The sequence below is a fragment of the Phymastichus coffea genome, unplaced genomic scaffold, assembly GCF_024137745.1.
Source record: "Phymastichus coffea isolate CEN01 unplaced genomic scaffold, Cenicafe_Pcof_1.1 PCOF00223, whole genome shotgun sequence".
Classification (NCBI taxonomy): domain Eukaryota; kingdom Metazoa; phylum Arthropoda; class Insecta; order Hymenoptera; family Eulophidae; genus Phymastichus; species Phymastichus coffea.
This window is the reverse complement of record NW_026707034.1, coordinates 221-20,548: the sequence shown is the minus strand read 5'-3', so window position 1 is coordinate 20,548 and position 20,328 is coordinate 221. Positions and strand designations below refer to the sequence as shown.

The window sequence follows — 20,328 nt, the reverse complement described above, 5'->3', positions numbered from 1 at the left end:
GGGTCTGTGTCTCGCCGTTTCTGGTCTGGTGCTAGCCTGTATCGACCGGCCGGCGTTGCGTCCCGACGCTCCTGCTCTTGCTGCCTCTCGCTCTGCTGCTGCTGCTGCTGCCGCCCCGAACGGCGGCGCAATCGCGAATGTATAGCCATCTGTATGCACTCCTCTCTTTCTCTCTCTCTCTCTCTCGCTGTTGGTTAGCGCCGCTGCTGACGTTTATTATTGCGTCCGTCCAAGCCGAGATTTCAACTAGTAGTACCGGACAATGAACGTCGCTTTATTCATCCGTGCACGCGTGGCCGCTGGAAAATTTGCAAAACGCTAATCAGGTATCGAGCTACCTTCGAGAGAAGGTAGAAGAAAAACTGTTTGCTCGTGAAAGTCAGTGAAAAAAATCGTCGCTACCTAATAGAGTATAGGGAGCGAGAGCGAGAGAGAGAGAGAGAGAGAGATGGGGTTGAGAGCTTTAAAAGCCGGCGGCGGGGTTGCACCTCGTGCACGAGGGGGAGTGCGCGCGCGCCGGTGAGAGAGAGACGACGAGGTCGGCGAACCCTGGGTCGATAGCCGCGCGCGCGCGCGCGCGCGTGCCGAGATGGCGCGTGGCGCCGACGCCGACACCGCCACCGTTGCAGCCACCCCACTCCCTTCTCTCTCTTTCTCTCTCTCTCTCTCTCTCCTTCGCGGCTGCCACCTGCGATCTATGCTGTCTCGTGCACAATTTTCATTGTTTTTATTTCTCTTTTTTTATACTGCTGACTCGCGTAACTGGTTTATTGATCGTCTGGCAAGTGCATCTTTCGGGAGGATGATGCGTTCGTACAGATGGAGAATTACAATTTTGAGTTTCGTTCGTGGAAATCAATATTTGGTCAAAAGCCGCGCGATAATCTTTATCAACCGTCCATCTGTCCAGATTTTATATTAATATATTAGCCGAAGCTGTCGAGCATCTTTTACGAAAAAAAATATAAGCGAGTATCCGAAGCTCAATTCCGATAAACTTGAATTTTTGAAAAATCTTAAAATACTGGTTGTATTCATTGATACGAATTGTATCGTTTTGTCGGTAACAAATTTTTACGTTTCTCGTTACATATTTTATAATATTCAAATACGGTGACGGAGGCGAGGTTAGTACAAAAAAATGACGATGAAAGAAAACTATTGTAAAAAGTAAAAATAAAATTTCGATAATCAAATCCTTGATTTCCTTCGATGACAAAGTTGTTATTCGTATGATTGCTATTTGTTTATCTCTTTCATCGGATGAACGCATTAATTGTGATCAAGTAAAGAAAGTTCAATTTTCCGGTAGTCTAGTAGGTAGTAAGAGGTGTTTAAATCTTCGGAACTCGTAAAATCTGGTCAAAAATGTTTGAGACTGCCAAACTGTCTGAAAGTTCGCGTGGATTTGTAAAAATCGTTTCCAAAGCTACCGTGAATCACGAGACGACGATCGAGACCTTTGAAAATTGCCAAAAGTTCGGGAGGATTTTGAGAGAAGACCTATAGAGTTTCCAAAGTCGTTCAAGGTTAGTTGTCCGTCAACGCGAGCGAAAGAATGAAAAATGAACATAAGCACACAACCCGACAGCCTCTGCCAGCGACTTCTCAAACGACACAATAAACTGAACCGTGATGAACCGAAGAATCGAGCACAAAAAAAATGAAGAAAATGATCCCGCGGATTTGTCGCGTACCGACGAAAGTAGGCGACACTTCGTATAATGCCGACCGCAAGACAACGATCGCAGCCCGATATGCTGGAGAGTAAAATAAAGCGAGACACATCCGAGCTTGAAAGATAAAGGAGAGAGCGGGAGAGCAAAGGCACGAGTCGGCGCGTGACAAGTTGGAGAGAGTAATTCGTAGTCAGTGATTTTGACAAAAGATGCGATAGGAGCGCGCGCGTGTCCAAGAATCGTACGCGCGCGGCGGAAAAAGTCGGCCCGCGGGAAAGCGCGAGGTCAGCGGCGCGTATTAGAGATTTGTTTTTCTCGGGCTGTTTATGCCGCTTTAACGTGCCGCCGATGCTAATGAGCCGACCACGTATATATAGTTATAGGCGCGAGCGCTCGCAGAAGGAGAAATCGCGACGAAGCTTATATCTGCCGAGAAGTCACGGTACGGTGTTATGGCTATGGCAGTTCTCCCCGAGGAGATAGTTAGAATCGCGGAGTTGTAAACGACTTTGCTGCTTTTTTTTCCTTTTTCTTTTTACGCAGTGGTGCGTGGAGATGTGCTTTCGCGGATTATTTGAAAATTACGACTCGACGCTTTTGGGTCAGTGATTTTTTTTATGGACGATGAAAACTTGGCATATTTGCAGAAGTGGTATTTTTATCGGGTACTAGTTCGCGTCCGGTATTGAAATATGCGGTACACTTGGCTGACATCGAATAATATTTTATCAGCGCTATTTCGATAAGAGACAATAACGATACGAGTGACGTGGTGAGAATTCCAGATAGTTTTCATTGGATGGTTGCTTCGTTCGACAGATTTCCGGCTCGACGCTGGAATTAGTTTTATTTCGTAATGAAATATTTTATACACGGCCGAATCTGACGAAACTAATTGAACGCGGCTCGAACGTTATTTGATCGCTTGCCGTCGAATAACGTTTTTAGATTGCGCGCGACTTTCGAAAACATTTAATATGAATAACGGCCAGGTCGTTTCGTTCGTTAACGTTATTATCCGAGCGACACTCGTTGCAAATGTCGGTTCGCAGCACCATATGTAAGGTCTGCGTTTGATGAATGGAAAGACGGAATCGCAGGCGGGCGATAAAAATCTCAATTTGCCTGTTAACGCAGACCAGCGTGCGAGTGTTTATTGTACGGCATTTCGCAATGGCGTTAATGCGAAAAGTATAAACGTCTCCGGAGAGATAAATATTATTTTAATTAATAGGACAAACGTTTGCGTGCGTGAAAAATCTTACACAAGCGAGCGCAACGATCCCGCGTGGTTACGAAAAGAAAAAAGGAAAAGAAAAAAAAAAAAGAAAAAAAGAAACCGAGGAAATTTTACATATAATTTGGAAAAATCTTGGCGAACGTTCGTGATACGGTTCACGGACGACTTTAATAATTCTTGTTTGTTTTCTGTGTGATTTCAGGTAAGAATTTTAATACAAATTGGAGGACGGACAGAAAAGAAACCGACCGACGCAAAGTGCTCGCGCCAATACCGACTCGCCAAACTCTACAAGTAAGCTTTCTCGAAATTAAGCACAGCTTCGAACGGAGATCTTCCTGGAAATTTTAATTGGATTTACGCTGGAAAGTAACGAATCACGCTCCATTTATCAATACTCGTGGACCGCGTCGCGCTCTAAGAACACGGCTACGCGGCTTTGCAGTAGTCGCGGAGTAGGTCGAAAAGACAGAGAACTGTTCGCATATAAAAGAAAGCCGAAAGTCCGAAACAAGTTGGTTCGCTGTGATTGAAATTGAAAAGTTGAGAGAGCCCCGACAGCAATCATTCAGCGAAAAATAGAGGCAAAAAAACAGCTGAAGGGGAAAATGCAGTGTAGGAGAGTCCGGGCAGGCAAATAAGGAAGTTCATATAGCGAGCTCGGTTAGTTAATCGGTCTTATCTATATAAACTTGACTCATGGCTTTATCATTGGCGTAGAGAAACATGCCTGTGATTTTCCAATTGACAACAATCAGAGAGGTTATTGCCACCGACGACGACGATGAGGGTGACGAGGACGAGGACGACGGGGACGAGGACGAGGACGAGGACGAGGACGAGGACGACGACGACGACGACGACGACGACGACGACGAGCACTTGCCAAGCGAGAGTGAAGAGCGCGCATTCTCGTTCTTCGCTCACTTCGCCTGAATAATGAGGCAAATCCTCTAGAAAGTAATGCAAGTGAAAGCTCGCTCTGTTCGAGGAAAGAATGGAGAGGAGAGAAGAGAAAAAAACGTCAACAATGCAGACTTCCGCGTCGCGCACGGGAGATCGCAGTAGGAGCAGTGGTGGCAGAGTTCGTTGTACCCTGGACATCGTTCGCTGGGCATCGCCCAGAGCAAGTAGCGTTTATCCGCGATCGAGGTCAAGGCCGTGACACAGTGAGAGGTCATTGTTCTCTCTCTCTCTCTTCTCTCTCACGCACCCTCCCTTTCTCGCGAACAGCCAGCCTCTCTCTCTCTCTCTCTCTCTCTCTCTCTCTCTCTCTCTCTCTCTCTCTCTCTCTCTCTCTCTCTCTCTCTCGCGCTCGCTAACGTCGCGTGGCTTGTTTTGCTCGCGCTCGCGCATTCCAGCGTCGATTGCACTCGTCGCGCGGCTGCGTTTTTCGCCCGCTTTTCACTCGTGCAGCTTTCGATTCGAAACGGAAGCTTGTGAGTGCCGTGCGTCGGTTTCGACCAGCGCTCGGGTCAACTGCGCACGGCCGTGAGTCGCGCGTGCAGCAGCGCGCAGTCGAGCGGATCGCTCGTCGGCCGTAACGCAAGATTCCGTAATATCCCGGCGTTTTCCACGTGCTCGTACTTTTCCGTTACGACTCGCGCGTGGATTTTCTCTCTCTCTCTCTCCCTCGCTCATAGTTTCAGGATGTGTAATGTTTGCTCGCGCGCCGAGTTACATGCTGGCGCGTGATGTAATTGCGCGTTTCGCAAGGCTCGCTCGAGTGTTTACCAGCGGCAGTCGTGCGCTCGCGCGAGCGAGCTGCAGGATTGCATGGAAATCACTTGGTTTAATTGTCAAGGGATAGCAGTTTATTGGCCCTTCGGCAATAGAAGACGCCGACGAGTCGCGGGGATAAGCGCGCGCTTGCGCTTTCGCCTACGCGGAGCGAAGCAGACAAATCGCTTTATTTCTCTTCTCGTTTGTTCTTCCTCCTGCGCGCGCGCAACCTGCGGCCGCCGTGAGTCACGCTCTCCGCTCGCCGCCGCGGACGAAGAGGCGAAGCGCGATAACGAGGATGAGTGCGCGCGCGCGCGCGCGCGCGCGACCCGCCGCGGGAAATCGAGAAATTCGGTCACCGCCGCGCGCCCGTTGCGTAATTCTTGTCGGCGACGCGCGAGCGAGCCTTCCGATACGGAACTCGACAAGGCGCGAGCGCGCCCGCGCGTGATCTTTTGTTCGACGAGTATGGCGTCGCGCGCGATACGTACGAACAGACTCGCTTTAGACGAGCTGCTCGAGCGACGAGTGACATTAGTTGACGCGCCGCCGTTGCTTTATAATCGGCCCGAGAGGAGAAGAGGAAAAAAAAAAGAGGCATCGTTTAATATTAATTCCGCGACGCCGCGCCACTGATGCTAATAGACTGCCGTCTATTATTACAGCGGCTGCATTCCAAACTCGATATATGGAGATTGGAAAATTTTTAGCGATGACGTTCGTCGTCGCGGTCGACTGGGAAAAACACCTTTCGACGCGTGCGCCGCGGCGTCTTCGAGCTGGTCTTCCGACGGCCGGCCGTTCCGCGCCAGGCCCGCGGGCGCGCGCTCGCGGACCACCTCTTTCGAGAGCAGCCGAACGCGCGCGCGGACTGCGCCGGCCAAAGTTCAACGACTCGGGAAAAAGTTTTTCAATCGGCCGCATCCGCGCGCGCGCACCGCTGCCATTGTCCGGCGGCCGCGCGACGCGCATGCAGAAAGAGCGCCGGCATTAGCAGCGAAGACGCCGCATTTCCGTCGCTCGGCGCGAGACCTCGCGCCACTCGCGAGCGCATCCTGCGCGCCGGGTGCAACAACCTGCGCGGCCGCGAACTCGACGCCACGGGCGGCGGGCCTCCGGGGAAGCCGCGCGGCCGCCCGAAGGGTCCGTCGATTCCGGGCCGGGACAGCGGCCGCGAGAGAACGCGCGGCAAAGAGGCCGCCGAAACTCAACCGTCGCGAGGAAATGCTCGGCCGCGCGCGGCTGCTCTCGGCATTGTTGGGAAAGAAAAGCAGGCCGAGGAAAGGGAGCTTACCCGTGAAAAAGGGAGCGGGCCGAGGGGAGAGCGAAAATAAAGACGCGCGCAGCTGCTCGCATTTTAATGAAAAAGGCGAGAGAGCGGCGCGCCTTTGCTCCGCGACAAGGCGGAAATCGACGGGCAGTCGTCGATCTTGCGAGCCGGGCGCCGATCCGCGTCGCGTCGCGCGAAACGCCCCGATGAAAAATTGAAAGGCCAATTCGGCGTGAAAGCGCGTCGACGGGGGTTGCGCGCCGAAGGTCATAGACCGCTGCCGGCTGGAGAGCACTTGCACGCGCGCAACCTTAACCCTCTCTCTCTCGCGCCGAGCGGAAGGGCGCCGAGCGACCAAAGAAACGGCGTCCCTTTCACGGCGGAGGAACACGGGGGGAGACAGTCGCCAGAGAGACGAGTTCCACGTGCCACGCGAAGGTCATCGGCAAAAGGGAAAGTTGCGCGCTTCCGCGGAGGTCGTTGACTCGCGCGCGAGAGCGCCGATCCGGCGTGCGTCGCGCGCGGCGCCGAGTTCGCGGACCAACCACTCTCTCTCGTAAATTTGATCCACCCGCCCCGGAGAGAAAGTGGATTGTCTCGACTCGAGGGAAAACGGGCGCGCGGCGCAGCATTCGACGGCCGTTGCCCGCGAGGGTGAAGGAGCGGAGGAGTGCGGGCCGATTCGCAGCCAGGAGGGGAATGCCACGAGATGAAAATTTTTATCGACGCGCCGGCCGCCGCCGTCGAGTCGCGCGAATCGCTTCGTCGGCGAGTTTATTGCCGGAAGCCGGCCTTTGCGCGGACGGCGAGTGAATTAAATTTACGAGAATCATTGCCGCGGAGCGAATCCGCAAGGACAAAAGAGGCGCGCGAGAGACAAAGGCGGCTGGTCGATCTCTCAAGGCCGCTGGTCCGCGGGCGTGCAGGCGCAGGGGCGACGCGCGAGGGGTGCCCCGGCGACCGACGGGCCGCAAGGGAAGACGAGACAGAGCGCGAGCGCGCGCCGCCGCGGGAAAAGGGCTGAAATTTCAGAGCGAGGAGCGCGAGGCAACGGCCGAGAATGTCTTCCCGTCTGGATCCGAACGGCCGGGCCAGTGACACGCGCGCCACTCCGCATGCGACCTGGCCAATCGCGCGGATTAAGGCGGCTGCGAGCATAATAACGGATCGAGTAGTGCGAGCGACGCGCGGCGGCGGCCTTTTCATGCCCACGACGCGTCCGTGCCCAGCCGCGCGAGCCGCCTCGGCTTACTTCCAGCTCGTTAGCTTTGGAGACGGCGGTCCACAATCGGCCCTCTCGACCGAGAGCCGACACGCCGATGCGCGAGCGACGTTTCTCTTACTGCGCGCGTTGCGGGAATTGCGGGGGAGAGCAGCCCTTCCCCAGGCGCACTCGACCTACCTAAGCCTAGTCGTTCAATAGAGAGAGAGAGAGAGTGAGAGAGAGAGAGAGAGAGAGAGAGAGAGAGAGAGAGAGAGAGAGAGAGAGAGAGCGGCAGGAGCCCAGCTGAACACTGGACCCACAGCTGTGCAATGCGCAATCCGGACCATCAGTGCCACGACGTTAATGTCGGCACGTAGACTCGTTGAAAAAAACAAAATAAACTCCCGCATGGGGATCGACGCTCCATCCACCAAGCCACCGCGACTCTCCGGAGCTTCGGCCTTTGTGCGCGCGAGTGAGAGACACCGGGAGGGCTGCGCTATCGGCTGTACTTTCGCGAAGGCTTGTCTCGCTCCTCGCAATAACGGGGAAAAACGTCGGCTTCCAATTGCGAATTCGCCCGCCGCGCAGGCTGGCCTCCTCCGACGGGGCGCCAAAGAACGCGAAATACGAGAGTCGCGAGGTGAATCGCGAGAAGAGAGAGAGAGAGAGAGCTCTATTTTCGATGATGAATCGCATCTCGCTCGGCGCGATTATTCGACATCCGAGCGACCGTGGAGTCGAGCGCGGTGGCGTTGACCTCTCGCGATCGCCGATCGCTCTCGCTCTCTTTCCCTGTGGGCGCACTTGCAATAAACAACGGTGTTGCTTACATCCTCGAGTCTCGCGCCGAGAGAGTGCGATATCGCTCGAACCGGGTCACTCGAGACAGCGACGGATACTAGGTGTACGGCTTGTGCGCGCTCTCCGTCCTTCTTCGTCTTTTCTTCCTCTCGTCGTTCGCTCTCCGGCCGCGAGAGGATTCGATTCGAAAAGCTCGCGCGACCTACGCCCGACGCGTCGCCTTCGACTTCGCCGCGCTCTCCGGCCGCTTTCGATCGTTTGCGCTCGCCGCGAGGGCTTCTCTCCTTCCTTTTTCTCCTCGGCGGAATGGCGGAGTGAGAATATCGTGTCCAGAGACGCGTACTCGTTCTACTCAAGCAACGACTGCGCGACGCTTCCGAAGCGCACACGCGGAGACGTACAAATAGTCGATTCGGATTGCCGGCTCCGTCAATTTCTTTTGGTTCTCATTAATATAATACATTGAGTTGAACGAACGCGTTTCAACGAATCCAAATAATATAACGTCTAGACGTTCGATTAGTTGAATTCGTGTCGCGCGCGTCTCAACGCGACGGCCGATAATGAATTTCGCCGTGTGAGAATAAATCTGAAATTTCGAAGCGCGTATGAAAAGAAAATAATAAGCGAGGGCATCAACCCTCCAACGTATATATATATAGGCACGGGCTCTAACACACACAGCTTTGCGTTCCGGAAGAGCTGCTCTCGATATCTCGACGCGCTCGTGCATAAACTTGGTCCTCCTCTCTTCTCTTCTCTCTTCTTTTTTTTTCACTCAAGCTGCTGCTGCTGCTGCTGCTGCTGCTGAACTCGATTTCGCGAGAGCCGTTAAAGCACCATCGGCAAATGAAATGAAAAAAAGAAAAAAAAAAAAAAGAGTGTCATAAACATCGAGTACGTAATTATTCCCCTTCTCGAGATAAGTTGCACGCGTACTTTCACGTTTCGTCAGAGAGACTCCGAAGCGCCACGACAAAGGCGCGCGTCGCCGATGCAGAAAGAAGAATCAATCGGTTTCATGCAAATGACCGATCGACGTCCGGAAAGAGTCCAGATCGTAGATCTTTCGCGCCGCGCGCTAACAGCAACAACCGCGCAACGGGGTCAGTGGATCAAGCGGAAGGTGTCCGCGAGGGGCTCGTCGCCTTGTCTCTCTTTCTCTGCATACCGCGGGTGGCGCCTCGATAATTGCCGAGCGCCGGATGCGCGCCGCGGGCGTTCCTTTCCTTTCGCGCGGCTCTCGCTTCTGTCTTTTCCTTGCGATTCTTCCTGCGCTCCGGCGACTAATTGAGCGATTCGCTCGCCCGCGTCGAAGCTGGGCCCCGGCGCGTCTCCGATCCTCGACGCCGCGGCGAGTACCGTTGCGACGACGCGCCGCGCGAGTTGGCCGCGAGGAGAAAACCAATAAATCGCTTGCATGTAAGTACGTCGCAGCCTAGAGAAGACGACGACTTTCGACGAGGATCTCTTCCGCGATCGATATAGGTTAATAAAAGCCGCATGCTACGAGCGAGTAGAGAGCAACGTCGCTCCGCCGCGATGGACGTAACGAGAGAAAATTCGCGTGCCGTGTGCCCGATGCATACGCGCGAGCGAGAACAAGAAACGCGCGCGCGCGCGCGCGAGAGAGAGAGAGAGAGAGAGAGAGAGAGAGAGAGAGAGAGAGAGAGAGAAACGGCAACAAGCGGCGAGCGAGGGATTTACGGGCGGGAAAGCGACGATGCTAAGTGCAGGGATGCGTCGCTGGCGAGTCGCGAAAGTCGTGAAACCCGCCGCCAAGATAAACAGGATGTGGGTTATATGGCTGCATAGTTTGCCGGCGTCGCGCGCGCCCGACCGATCGTGCCTCCGACGTCCGTGCGTAATTGCCCGACGCCCGCGAACGTTTGGCTTTGATAACGCGTCGCGGTGCTCTCGCTCTCGAGCGCGCGCGTCGCGAGCACGTGGCGCGCGATCGCGCGTGTCAGTGGGCGAGCGCGATGGGCACGTTTTTCGGAGGAACTCTAGACTCCGAAGATGACAGGTGAGCTGGACGTCGACTCGCGAATGCTCTTCGTCTTATGTCGCAGATCTAGCGGACTCGGACGGGTCTTTCGTATATTTCACAAGCTACTTTCTCTCTCTCTCTCTCTCTCGGCTACACCCACAGCAGCGGCGAGATAATGGCGAAAATCGGCGGCGACGCGACGCAAGCTAGAGACGGAAGTGCAGGCTTTCTGGGTCGCATGCGCGTGAGATATATATATATATATACACGCGCGCTCGTCTTTTTTTTCCTCGCGCATTCGTGGGCGTATCGTATTTATAGCCTTTAATTGACGTAGAGGCGAGGAGGCGACGCACGACGCCCGAACGGAGCGCCGAGCCGGCGACGGATCCGCGCCGCGGATTTCTCCCGACAACGACAATCGGCGAGCGCGCGGCCCGAGGCCGCACCGAAACGCACGGCGAGCGGATCGATTATACTACAGGAAAGTAGGCTGCGCAAGAAGCCGCGAGGTCCAGCGGAAAATCTAGTTCGCCGCGCGGCGCCACGTCCGAGGGACAATCGAGAGAGAGCGGCATTCCCAAAGCTCGCCGGTGGAGAAAATCCGCGATTTTTCGACCTAGCTACCTATTGCGCCGCTCGGCCCGGATGAAGCGCGCGGGGCGCGGCCTTGGTGCTTTACGGGCCCGGTTTCGGACTTGGTTATCGGCCCGATCGCTTATCGCTCGGCTTTCTCTCGCGCTTTTCTGGGACGCCCATTTTTCGCGCTATATATTTCGAGCGAGTCCGGCGCGCACCGTTTCACGGCGATATTTAATCAGCTATTCGCACTTCCGGGTCTCGAGGCGCAGTTTATCTTATAGCTAGCCAGTGCGAGCGAGAGAGAGAAAGAGAGAGAGCGCGAGTGAGTGGTAATAACTCAATCGATAAGCTGTACGTGGTCGTCGGGAGGAGGAAAGTTCTTCTCGCCAACTCGTAAACAAAAAGCGAGTGGTGCACATTGAACGGTTTGTTTTGTAACGGAGCCGAGGCTGTGCAGCTTTGGCGGCAGTGGTGCGGGGTCAAGCAACGCGCGTCGCGCTTTTAACGACCCGTGACGCGCCAACAGAGAAAGAGAGAGAGAAACGGTACCCGTGATCGCTCTCTCTCTCTCTCTCTCTCTCTCTCTCTCTCTCTCTCTCTCTTTCTCTCCGCCTCCGCGTGCATCTCTGCGTGTCACTGTGCCGAGCCGCTTTCTAGTACTTCTAAGATCGGCATACCCTCCTCTTGCTTGTTTTATCTTATCACACGGGCACGCACACATGCGCGTCCCGAAAATATAGACTTTTTTTTTTTCAAACTCGATAAAGTTGTGTCTTTCTCTCGACGCTTTGATTTATCATGGACATAGTTACAATTTGTGCTTACAGGACCAATTCTTGATTGCGATAATGTGTTTGGTTATGTCAAAGTACTCGCCACCATAGAACCGTACGCGTCTGTGGAAGTTTAATATATGTCTGTCTGTCTGTCTGTCTGTCTGTCTCCCTCTCTCTCTTTCTCTCTCTCTCTCTCTGTGACGTAGCATTGCATAGAATTAAAGCTGCAGCTGCAAGATCATTTGACGGATAAGACTTGAGAAAAATCGCTGTCTCACGTAGAAAGCCAATGAAGAGTTTTAAAACAGTCAACAATGGGTGCGAAAAGGAGCGAGAGAGAGAGAGTCGTGCTTTGCGTAGCCTATTTTTGGACGCTTCAGCATGCGATATCTACCGCTGCACCGGAGCGAGCGAAAGAGAGAGAGAGAGACAGAGAGAGGGACTGACTGAGAGAGGGGGGGTGAGCATTTCAAGCGAGCGCGCGTGCAACGGAGATTACCGGTGCATTGACCCCGCGCAATACGCTCGATTTCGCGCTACACATTCGACGTGTTACCCCCCCCCCCCCCCGTATATGTACGATCGACGCGTACTCCGGGCGAATTTTGTTTGTTGCATCGACGGTTTTTACAGCGACGCTTCAATTCCCTAACGAGCCGCTTGTGCCAATCCTAATTATTCTAATTAGCCGCTAGACCGACTTTTCTTGTGACACACGCGGATTAGAGCTGTCTTGCCGCTACCGCAGAGCTCTTCTTCGACGCCGTCCTTCTCCCTTCCATTTTGCAAATTAATCGACGCGCAGTTGTGTTTACCATGAGAGACTGACGGGAAAAAAGAGTCGAGCTTGCCGTAACGCATAGGCGCAATCGCCGCGCGACGCATTTTCTTGCGTAAGAGACGCGCGTACCTTGCTCCCTCCCCTCTCGCCCTCCGTTCACGGCAGTCGGTCGCCGGGAAAACACAACGAACGTTGACGCTCGAAGGCGTCGCCGCCGCAGCGAGGATTAAGTTTCAGTGGAAAAAGCAGAATTAGGTCAGACGGAAGCTCGACTTTTGTCTGTCGCTCGTCGCACTCGGCGATCGCTCGAAGACGCGTGGCAGCGAGCGAGGCGAAGCGGAGCAAAGCTCATTGAAAAGCAAACAGTCGGGGCCGAGTCGACGAGGCTGGCAAAGGAGCTAGAAAGAAAAATGAGTCTCTCTCTCTCTCTCTCTCTCTCCGTCGGTCCGCATCTTCCGTCACGTGACTAGAATGTGTTACTTTCACTTTGCACTTATAGCCGTCGGCGCTGCGTGCCGGCGCCGTCACTGCTGCTGCTGCAGCTCGGCTCGCCTGCCAACTGCTCGCTCTATGCAAAAAGCCCTCGCGTGCATGCTTTTCGCGAAAAACCGGCGCTCTCGAGCGCGCGACCTCTTTCCTTTGCACTGCCGCCGCGGCGCGCCACGTCGAAACGCTTCGCGATTGATCGCGCGCGTGCACGCGGCTGCTCCGATGAGCGGAGAGCCCGCCGCGCGCGTCGTTGCGCTTTCGTACGGCTTCGTTGTCGCCGGCCGAGCGCCGCGATCTTCGCGTGCTCCGACGGACGACGGCGTCTCGCGCGACTCGATTTGCGATTCGTGCAATGGACGACGTAGCCGGACCCGCGGACGCGTGGCATTTTCACAAATTTTGGGCGTGAGTCAACCACTGCTGCCACATCGTACGGGTCGCTCGCTTCGAGCTACAATCGAAAACGGAACCCGCAAGCTCCTTAGTCGAAAAAACATCCGCTGTTTCCAGTACATTACGATACAAGTGCGGGAAAGTAGATTCTTGTCTCGTGCAGCGTTTACGCTTGAGCGAAGCGGGAAACTCTTTCCCGAACATGTGCCGTACCGTATTTTTTTATACGACGTGTGGAAAGTGCGATTTTCAACGCACGTTTTCTGCCGAGCGTGCGGGAAAGACGCACTTTGCGCACGGAGTATCGAAAATATATTTTACTCGATCCTGAGTAACGCGGATTATGGTATAAGTGCCGAAGCATTAGCTATCGAGGAATCGCTGCATCCTCTGCCCGAAGCTATCGGAAAATCAAGCGACAGCCCGTTGAAGACACAGCTAGCTGACGAGGCTAATAGTAAGCGGAATATATCTTCTTCGTGCGTAATCGTTCCGATCGTCGAAGATGCAAGCTACGTAACACGCTGAAACGATAACAAAAAGATCGACCCCTAAAAATACACGTCGGTACGCGTTAAGCCAAGAGACGAGTGCCCTGTCCTGCTCCCCCCCCCTCTCTCTCTCAAGCTAAAACGACGATGAGGCGAAACGAGGGGGAGTACGAGTCCAGGAGGAGCTTGGGCCTTTATATTGGCCCGCGCTCGTTTTTCTCGCTCGCGCGCGAGCTCTCTTTCGCTCTCCTGCTGCACCGATGTCTAGACGGCGAGCGCGAGTGCAGCGATGGCGGACGAGGAAGGGACGCAAGCCGCGCTTAACCAGCGCGATGAAAGAGCTTGCGAGACGGAAACGTGCACTGCCAACTGTTTTCACTTTTGATCTCCCGACGATTTCTTTCTTCGTTTCTGCGTGTTTTTGCTTGGAAAGGGGGGGGGGGGGGATTGACGTACCGCGTCGGCAATCGTCACGTTCGCCAGCACGGCAAAGTGCCTGGCGCGAGAGCGGCACGCGCGCTCGGCGGATCGCCGAAGTGAACGGAAAATCCAGAGCAAATGGGAGCACAGCCGCGAATCAATTTGTTCCGAGAAGGCTCGCGCGCAGCCTCCACTCCCGTCGTCCATCGTCGAGCTCTTATTCGGAGGAGCTCGAAAGAGCTCGGCGCGCGCTCCGCCGGCTGCCGCCCGCCGCCACCGCGCACACGCCCGCATGTACGCGCGCGGCGTATCGACAAGACAAGCGCCTTGCTCGCCCGGCCGCCCGTCTATTCCTGCACGGACGCGCGCCGCGATTTCCAGAACATCGCGCGCGACGCGCGACCCGCCAGAATAGAAGCTGCGCGCCGCCGCCGCCGCCGATATCGGCGCGCCGAGGCATTCCCTCGCCGCGGCCAGATGCGCTCGCTAATCGCTCGGCGGGGCTAACGGAAATGCGAAAACGCATTTGAACGGGCGGCTATGGGCACCAGTCGTGTCCGATGGATGAAACGCGACGGCGACCGCCGTGCGTGAAAAACCCGTTAGCAGTTTTATGCGCGGCGCGCGAAATCGAACCCCATTGCCGAGCCACGGCCGCGGAAATCTGCCGAGCACTCGCGAGTGGCTTGACCGTCCTCGCCGCCGCGTCGACGCTGGAGAAAACGAAAATGAGAATCGGCGCGTGGCTCGCCCAAACCGATAAGTGGACGTTAGACAAGCAGAGCTGCGTGGGACCGTTAGGTTCAAATGGCCACTTAGACACACGCGCACACGCGCACACGCGCACATCAGGTTCGATAACCTTTTTGCCGACGAGAGGTTCAACGAACTTGTGCGTCCCGCGCGACGAGCAGAAGCCTACATCTCGTGCTCGCGATGCAATTTATACATCCGCGCGCGACTTCGCTTTTATTTCGACCTCCCCCCAACCTTCGCGCTCTTTCGCCGATTGTTCAAGTGAATTTTCAGCCTGCAAGTGGCGCGCGAAATTGTTCTACATGTCGAATTTGCGTGCCTCGCTTGCTGCAAGCAAGAGAGGTAATTTTCTTGCCTCATTGAAATTTCACGAAAATCTATATAAACGTCATTGCTGATTTTTGATGCAATGCTACGACACACGCGATCGAGCCAGTGCAGTACACGCATCGAAGCTCTATTCGCCGTCCGTTCCACCCAAGTCGGGTTAACTGTCAGCGACTCGATTTTCCAATCTTGCTTGACCGATTCAGACTATATATTTGTGTTTTTTTTTTTTCTGAATTTACCACGCGTACGAGCCTCTGTTATCGTATAATGTTGCCTCTCGCACGACACAACCGTATTAATTACCGTGTAATTTTTCCATCTTTCAAAAATGATGAGTCGTCGACATACAGCGTTGTATTTTTTACGAAAAACGAGCGCGAAATCATGAATTATCATACACTTTGAAATAGCTGTATTATATATCTTGACGTGTGAGATTTATATTTCAGCTGTAAGTTGAATTTTTCAATAAATTATATGAATGATAATCTGCAAAAATGGAAAAATGCCGTTGATAAATCGTTTTAAGAAAATAAGAGGTTATCGTTTGAAATTGCGCTGGAATAATTAGTAAAAATCGATAATTTGGTTAGCATTTGTGAAATGAAGAGTCTCGCCGTAAAATGCGATTGACAGAGAGAAAAAGCGAATAGAATAAAATGGAGGAAGCGAGAGGTATATGCGGGAAACGGAAGCTAATTATCAGAATAATAAATTTGAAGAATGTTGACTGATGTTTTCGACGAGGCAACAAAAGAACATACAATTTTCGAAATGATAAGCAATAGGAATGGCCGAGGCCGTAGAAAAGCACTGCTATCGAGTAAATAATGTAATAAATAAGGAAAAACTGAAGAAAAAGAAAGGAAGAAAGAAAACGCTAGTAGAGATAAATGCTTGGTAGCAGCTCGGCTCGCTTTCGCTCTCGGGGTAACGAACAACGTCGTTGAAATTTGGACAACGTAGCGGAGCTTCGCTCCAATTGGGTCTTGGGAAAAGGGAGCAGCATCTATCGTCGATAGTACGAGGAAAAAGGCAGCTCGTTCCTCGACTCGAGCAATCAATTAACGATTGGATTTGATTACTCATTCAAGAAAGTTGCTCGCGTGCAACGGGATTGGCTGCTGCACGTACGCGTGTATGCTTGTTCGATCCACGTCCCAGAGAGAAAGAGGCACGCCAAACGAAATTGCCATATGACGCTAAACATATATACACGCTCGATCGATTCTGTTTTGCCTGTATGTGCATCGGTTGCTATATATCTTCCACTTTTCCATTCCCTTCTCCGGGGACGGAACAGGCAAGATCCTCGCCGCGAATATTAATCTTGGCCGACTGATGTAGCCCGCGGAAGGTGGAAATCTGCTATCGAGCAGTTTCCGATATCAGCTCGGACTGGCGATCTGCTAACGGACTTGATTAGCTTGGATCTCAATTCCGAGAATAAAAATGGAGTTTGGCCGAAGATTACAGAAGAACAGGCTCTCCGCCTCGGCACCGTTATCTCTCGAGATCAGCGTACGTCTCTCCGAATCTGACTTGCCGAGCGGAAAGAGTCCTCGGGCGCGCGAGTCCGTCGAGGACATTTCGGCGCCTGGCGCTCGCACTCGCGACTGGTTAACGAGACTCGCCGCGACACACATCGCGTCATCGCTGGGCGTGCGCGCAGCGTGTCAACGAACCCGTTCGCCCGGAGTGAGAGAGATGACGCGATTATATCGGCGCACGCCGGGAATTCATTATCGCTCGCTTTCCTTCGTCTTCCCCGGCTGTTTTTGGCCCCCCTGGCTTTCTCCTCTCGCGCGCGGGAGGTGCAGCGGCTCTTTTTCCTTTTTCGTTTCTTTTCCTTCCTCCTTTCTTTCTTTCTCGAGGGAGCAGCTGCTGCGGGAATGTAGGTTGCACAGTCAAGCCAGCCAGCGAGTTTTTCGCGCTTTTGATCCGCCTATGCGTGCGCGAACGCTGCCTCGCTCAAAATCGCTCGCGATCGCCGCGAGGCTTTCACCGTCCGATCGATAAAAATTTGTCCGACGACTCGACGACGGCTATAAGAATCCGGCCGGAATAAACGCGAGATTGTTGAACTAGTTTCTTCGGCACTTCACCGAAGTGACAAGATCCGAAGTGATGCCGTCGTCGGTCGGATCGGGCTATTATCGTTCATTATTATTTCCATCAAGAGACTAGGACTGACTGTTCGGACGAGCTCCAGCTCGATGATTCGCTCGCGCAGCGGCGAGCAGTCCCGAAGCCGCTTGGCAATGAAAGTACAAATGATATCTCTCGCGTCGAGCTGGAAGCGAACGCGCGCGGTCGAATTCCGCGGCGCATCATGCGAGCGGAATGGATTCCGATGAAACTCGTAATCGGGGCGCAAGCGAAGTTGGGCGCGCGCTTATCGCATTACGAGCGAGCTCTTCTTCTCGCCGATCGGCAATCCGGCGAACGAAGTTTGCGGGCGCGCGTCGACCGATCGATCGGCCGCGGAAAAAGGGGAAAAGGAAAAACCGAGCGGGAGAAGGGGGTCAAGTGCGCCTGGAAGCGCGCTCACTTTTATCACGACAATTAGCGCGCGGGCGAGGCAATTTTCCCGCGGACTCGCTCGCGCGGCCGGGCAAATTCACTTTGGCTGCGCGCATCTCCCATTGGAAAGTTTGCGCTCCACATAGTGGCGCGCGCGTGACCTTGGCGGCGACCACGTCTTCGGATGCTTTCCATCGTCCGTCATCCCGACGGATTATGTCAAACGACTTTTCTCCGGTGTTGGCGGCGCTGCCGCATTAGAAAACCTGGTCGTCGAGAGCTGTCCGCTGTCTCTCTCTCTCTCTCGTTGCCTTGCCGCGCCTTATACACGGAGAACAGATTCGTCCGACGCGCGGCTGACTGACTGACTGACTGACTGACTGACGTTGCGTGCGAGCCTCTTGCTGGCCGAGCGGCAAAAAAGCTAGTCGGGCGCGTAAGGATACGGAGCGATTGCGATGTGACAGTTGTGCCTCGTTTTCTGATTGCAGAGTGGAAAGTTCAGCGCTGCAATTAGTATGTCCGTTGGATTCTCGCCCGGTGCAATTGGTCTTCCGCAACTTGCAAGTGGTCAAGGACAAGCGATCCCTGCTGCGCGATGTGTCGGGCGTGGTCAAGCCGGGCGAGCTGCTCGCCGTCATGGGACCGTCAGGTAATTGAGCGACGAGCGCGGGCGAGGCCCGCCGAGCGAGCGCCACACCCAAGCCCTTGCACTTTGTTTGCGCAGGCTGCGGCAAGTCGACGCTGCTCAACTGCCTGTCCGGTCGGATCGGCTTGGACGGCGGCGAGATCTGGCTGAATCGGGAGAGGCTGACCAAGAGATGGCGACGGAGGATCTGCTACGTGCAGCAGCAGGACGTGTTCTTTCCCGATCTCACCCTGCGACAGACCCTCGAGGTGCGTAACGCGCGAGCCCATCAAAGCCAGCCAGCCCGGTGAGCAAGGCCCGAGCGCGATTGCCCGTCGGCCTTTCTCTCGCGAAAACCTCCTCGGCCGCGGCACCGTTTGCCGGGCGCGCTCCTCGCTCCAGTTTCCACGGCTCTCTCATAGAACCGCCGAAAAAAAGAAATAAGAAAGAACCCTCGCAGACCTCGAACGACCCATTAAACGGATGAAAGGCTCTCTCGCTGCGTATACCTTCGGAGAGAACGGTGAATTTGGTGCCCGCGCGGACGTTAAAAGCCAAGCTCGCGAGCGACAATGGACTGTGGAGCGTAAACCGCGAAAAGTGCAGCTGTGAAATTACGGTCACTGTTACGCTTCTTTTCTTCGTCTCCTCTCTCGCTTCCCTTCTGCTTTTTTTTCTTCTTTTTTTTTTTCTTTTTATTGTTGTCGTTGCGTGAGTTTCGGAACACCACCGAACTGGTTGTACCGTTCGAAGTAAAACGTTCCAGGCGCGACCTTGAATTCCTTGAATTTCAAGAAGGTCGAGTAGAGTAGATGCGTCCCGTTAGCTCTCTACCTCCTCCTCCTCCTCCACCTCCGTGTTATAATACGACAGGGAAGGACGCTCAAAGTATATATATGAAGGAGAGAGTTTCGGGAGGACCCACTAACGGATCTTTTTTTTTAACTCGCGTTCGTCGCTTTCTCTCTCTCTCTCTCTCTCTCTCTCTCGACCCAAAATATCTCTGTGGCCCTTTTTATTGCTCGGGCTTCTTTTGCTTTTGTGCTGCGCACCGCGCGGAGACGAAAACAGGTACCGTTATAAGTGTCGCGCGCACGGAAGCTCGCGTCGTTTAGACAATCGATCGAAAATCCCACACCGGCGCCGCTCATTCCGCAACAAATTGCAATTAGAAATTCCATCGCGCTTTACACGTTTCCAACCAATCGCCACGGATATGGGGTCTACGTGACTTTTACCACGATGCGTTATATTGCGCGGCCTATATTTACTCTCTCTCTCTCTCTCTCTCTCTCTCTCTCTCTCTCTCTCTCTCTCTCTCTTGCTTCGACTGCACACGAGCACGTCGAAAATATAATCATACGCGTTTCGACGGAGGCTCGCTCTCGACAGAATTTCCAAATGATAACCCGTTTTGTTATTCGTCTTTCTTGTTTTTTTTTTTATTGTACGTATACGCCTCGCGAAAGTGTCGCCGCGGGACGCATTATTTTACGCCTCTTTCTCTCCGCCGAAGTGCGTGGCGCCCGTCGACTTTTCGTATAAATTATATATGCGCGCGCGTACACGAGGAGAGACGCCCGCGCGAGTGTTTCTTTTTTTCTCTCTCTCTCTCTCGAGATACGGTTCACTGACCGAGTTATGACGCAATGCGCTCACTCGCGCGAAAGAACTGTATCGTGCCGATTGTATTTGCGGCCGTCGCCGTGGCAGGCAATTACAATTAATTTTCGATCGATCGCAAGCTCGCGCAACTCTTCCTCCACCCGCCGCGCAATCGCAGAGACGGATTTTCGAAATGTATTGTTTCTTTTTTTTTTTTTTTTCTCACTTTTTTTTCTTCGACGGAATTGCTTCGTTTCGTAAAGTCTTGGCGCGGTCGATATTTACTTATAAATAACCACGCTTGGTTGCACGCACGTCGGAATATATCAGCGATCGAGCGCGCGACGACATCAAAGCGCACAACTCGGCATAAATAAATACATTTTCGAAAAAGGTCGACGTCCGCTCTTTAGAAAAAACAAAACTGGAAAAGCACGATCGGGGCTTGAATCATCGGCGACGATAAATCCGATCGGGAGAGCAACGGAAATTCGCTATTTCGTTGAGAAGCAAACAGGACGACGACAACGACGGCGGCGGCGACGGCGAAGCGCCCGCGAGAGGTGAACGAACTCGCGCCGGCGACGTTACGAAAGAAAGAAACGGCGCGCGTAAGCGTGCGTGGCCTCCTGACAGAGAAAGAGA

General features: G+C 53.9%; 1 protein-coding gene across 1 annotated transcript in view; it reads left to right on the top strand.

Annotated features, from left to right (window-relative positions):
* Nucleotides 1-18,347, top strand: part of LOC131674261 (uncharacterized) — a gene marked incomplete at its 3' end in the record, with an annotated part of 44,028 nt that extends 25,681 nt beyond the window's left edge. Inside the window, exons 3-4 of the mRNA XM_058952817.1 lie at nucleotides 17,942-18,102; nucleotides 18,178-18,347. Of these exons, the coding sequence (XP_058808800.1) occupies nucleotides 17,942-18,102; nucleotides 18,178-18,347 (331 nt within the window). The remainder of the gene's footprint in view (nucleotides 1-17,941; nucleotides 18,103-18,177) is intronic.
* Nucleotides 18,348-20,328: the final 1,981 nt, after the last annotated feature.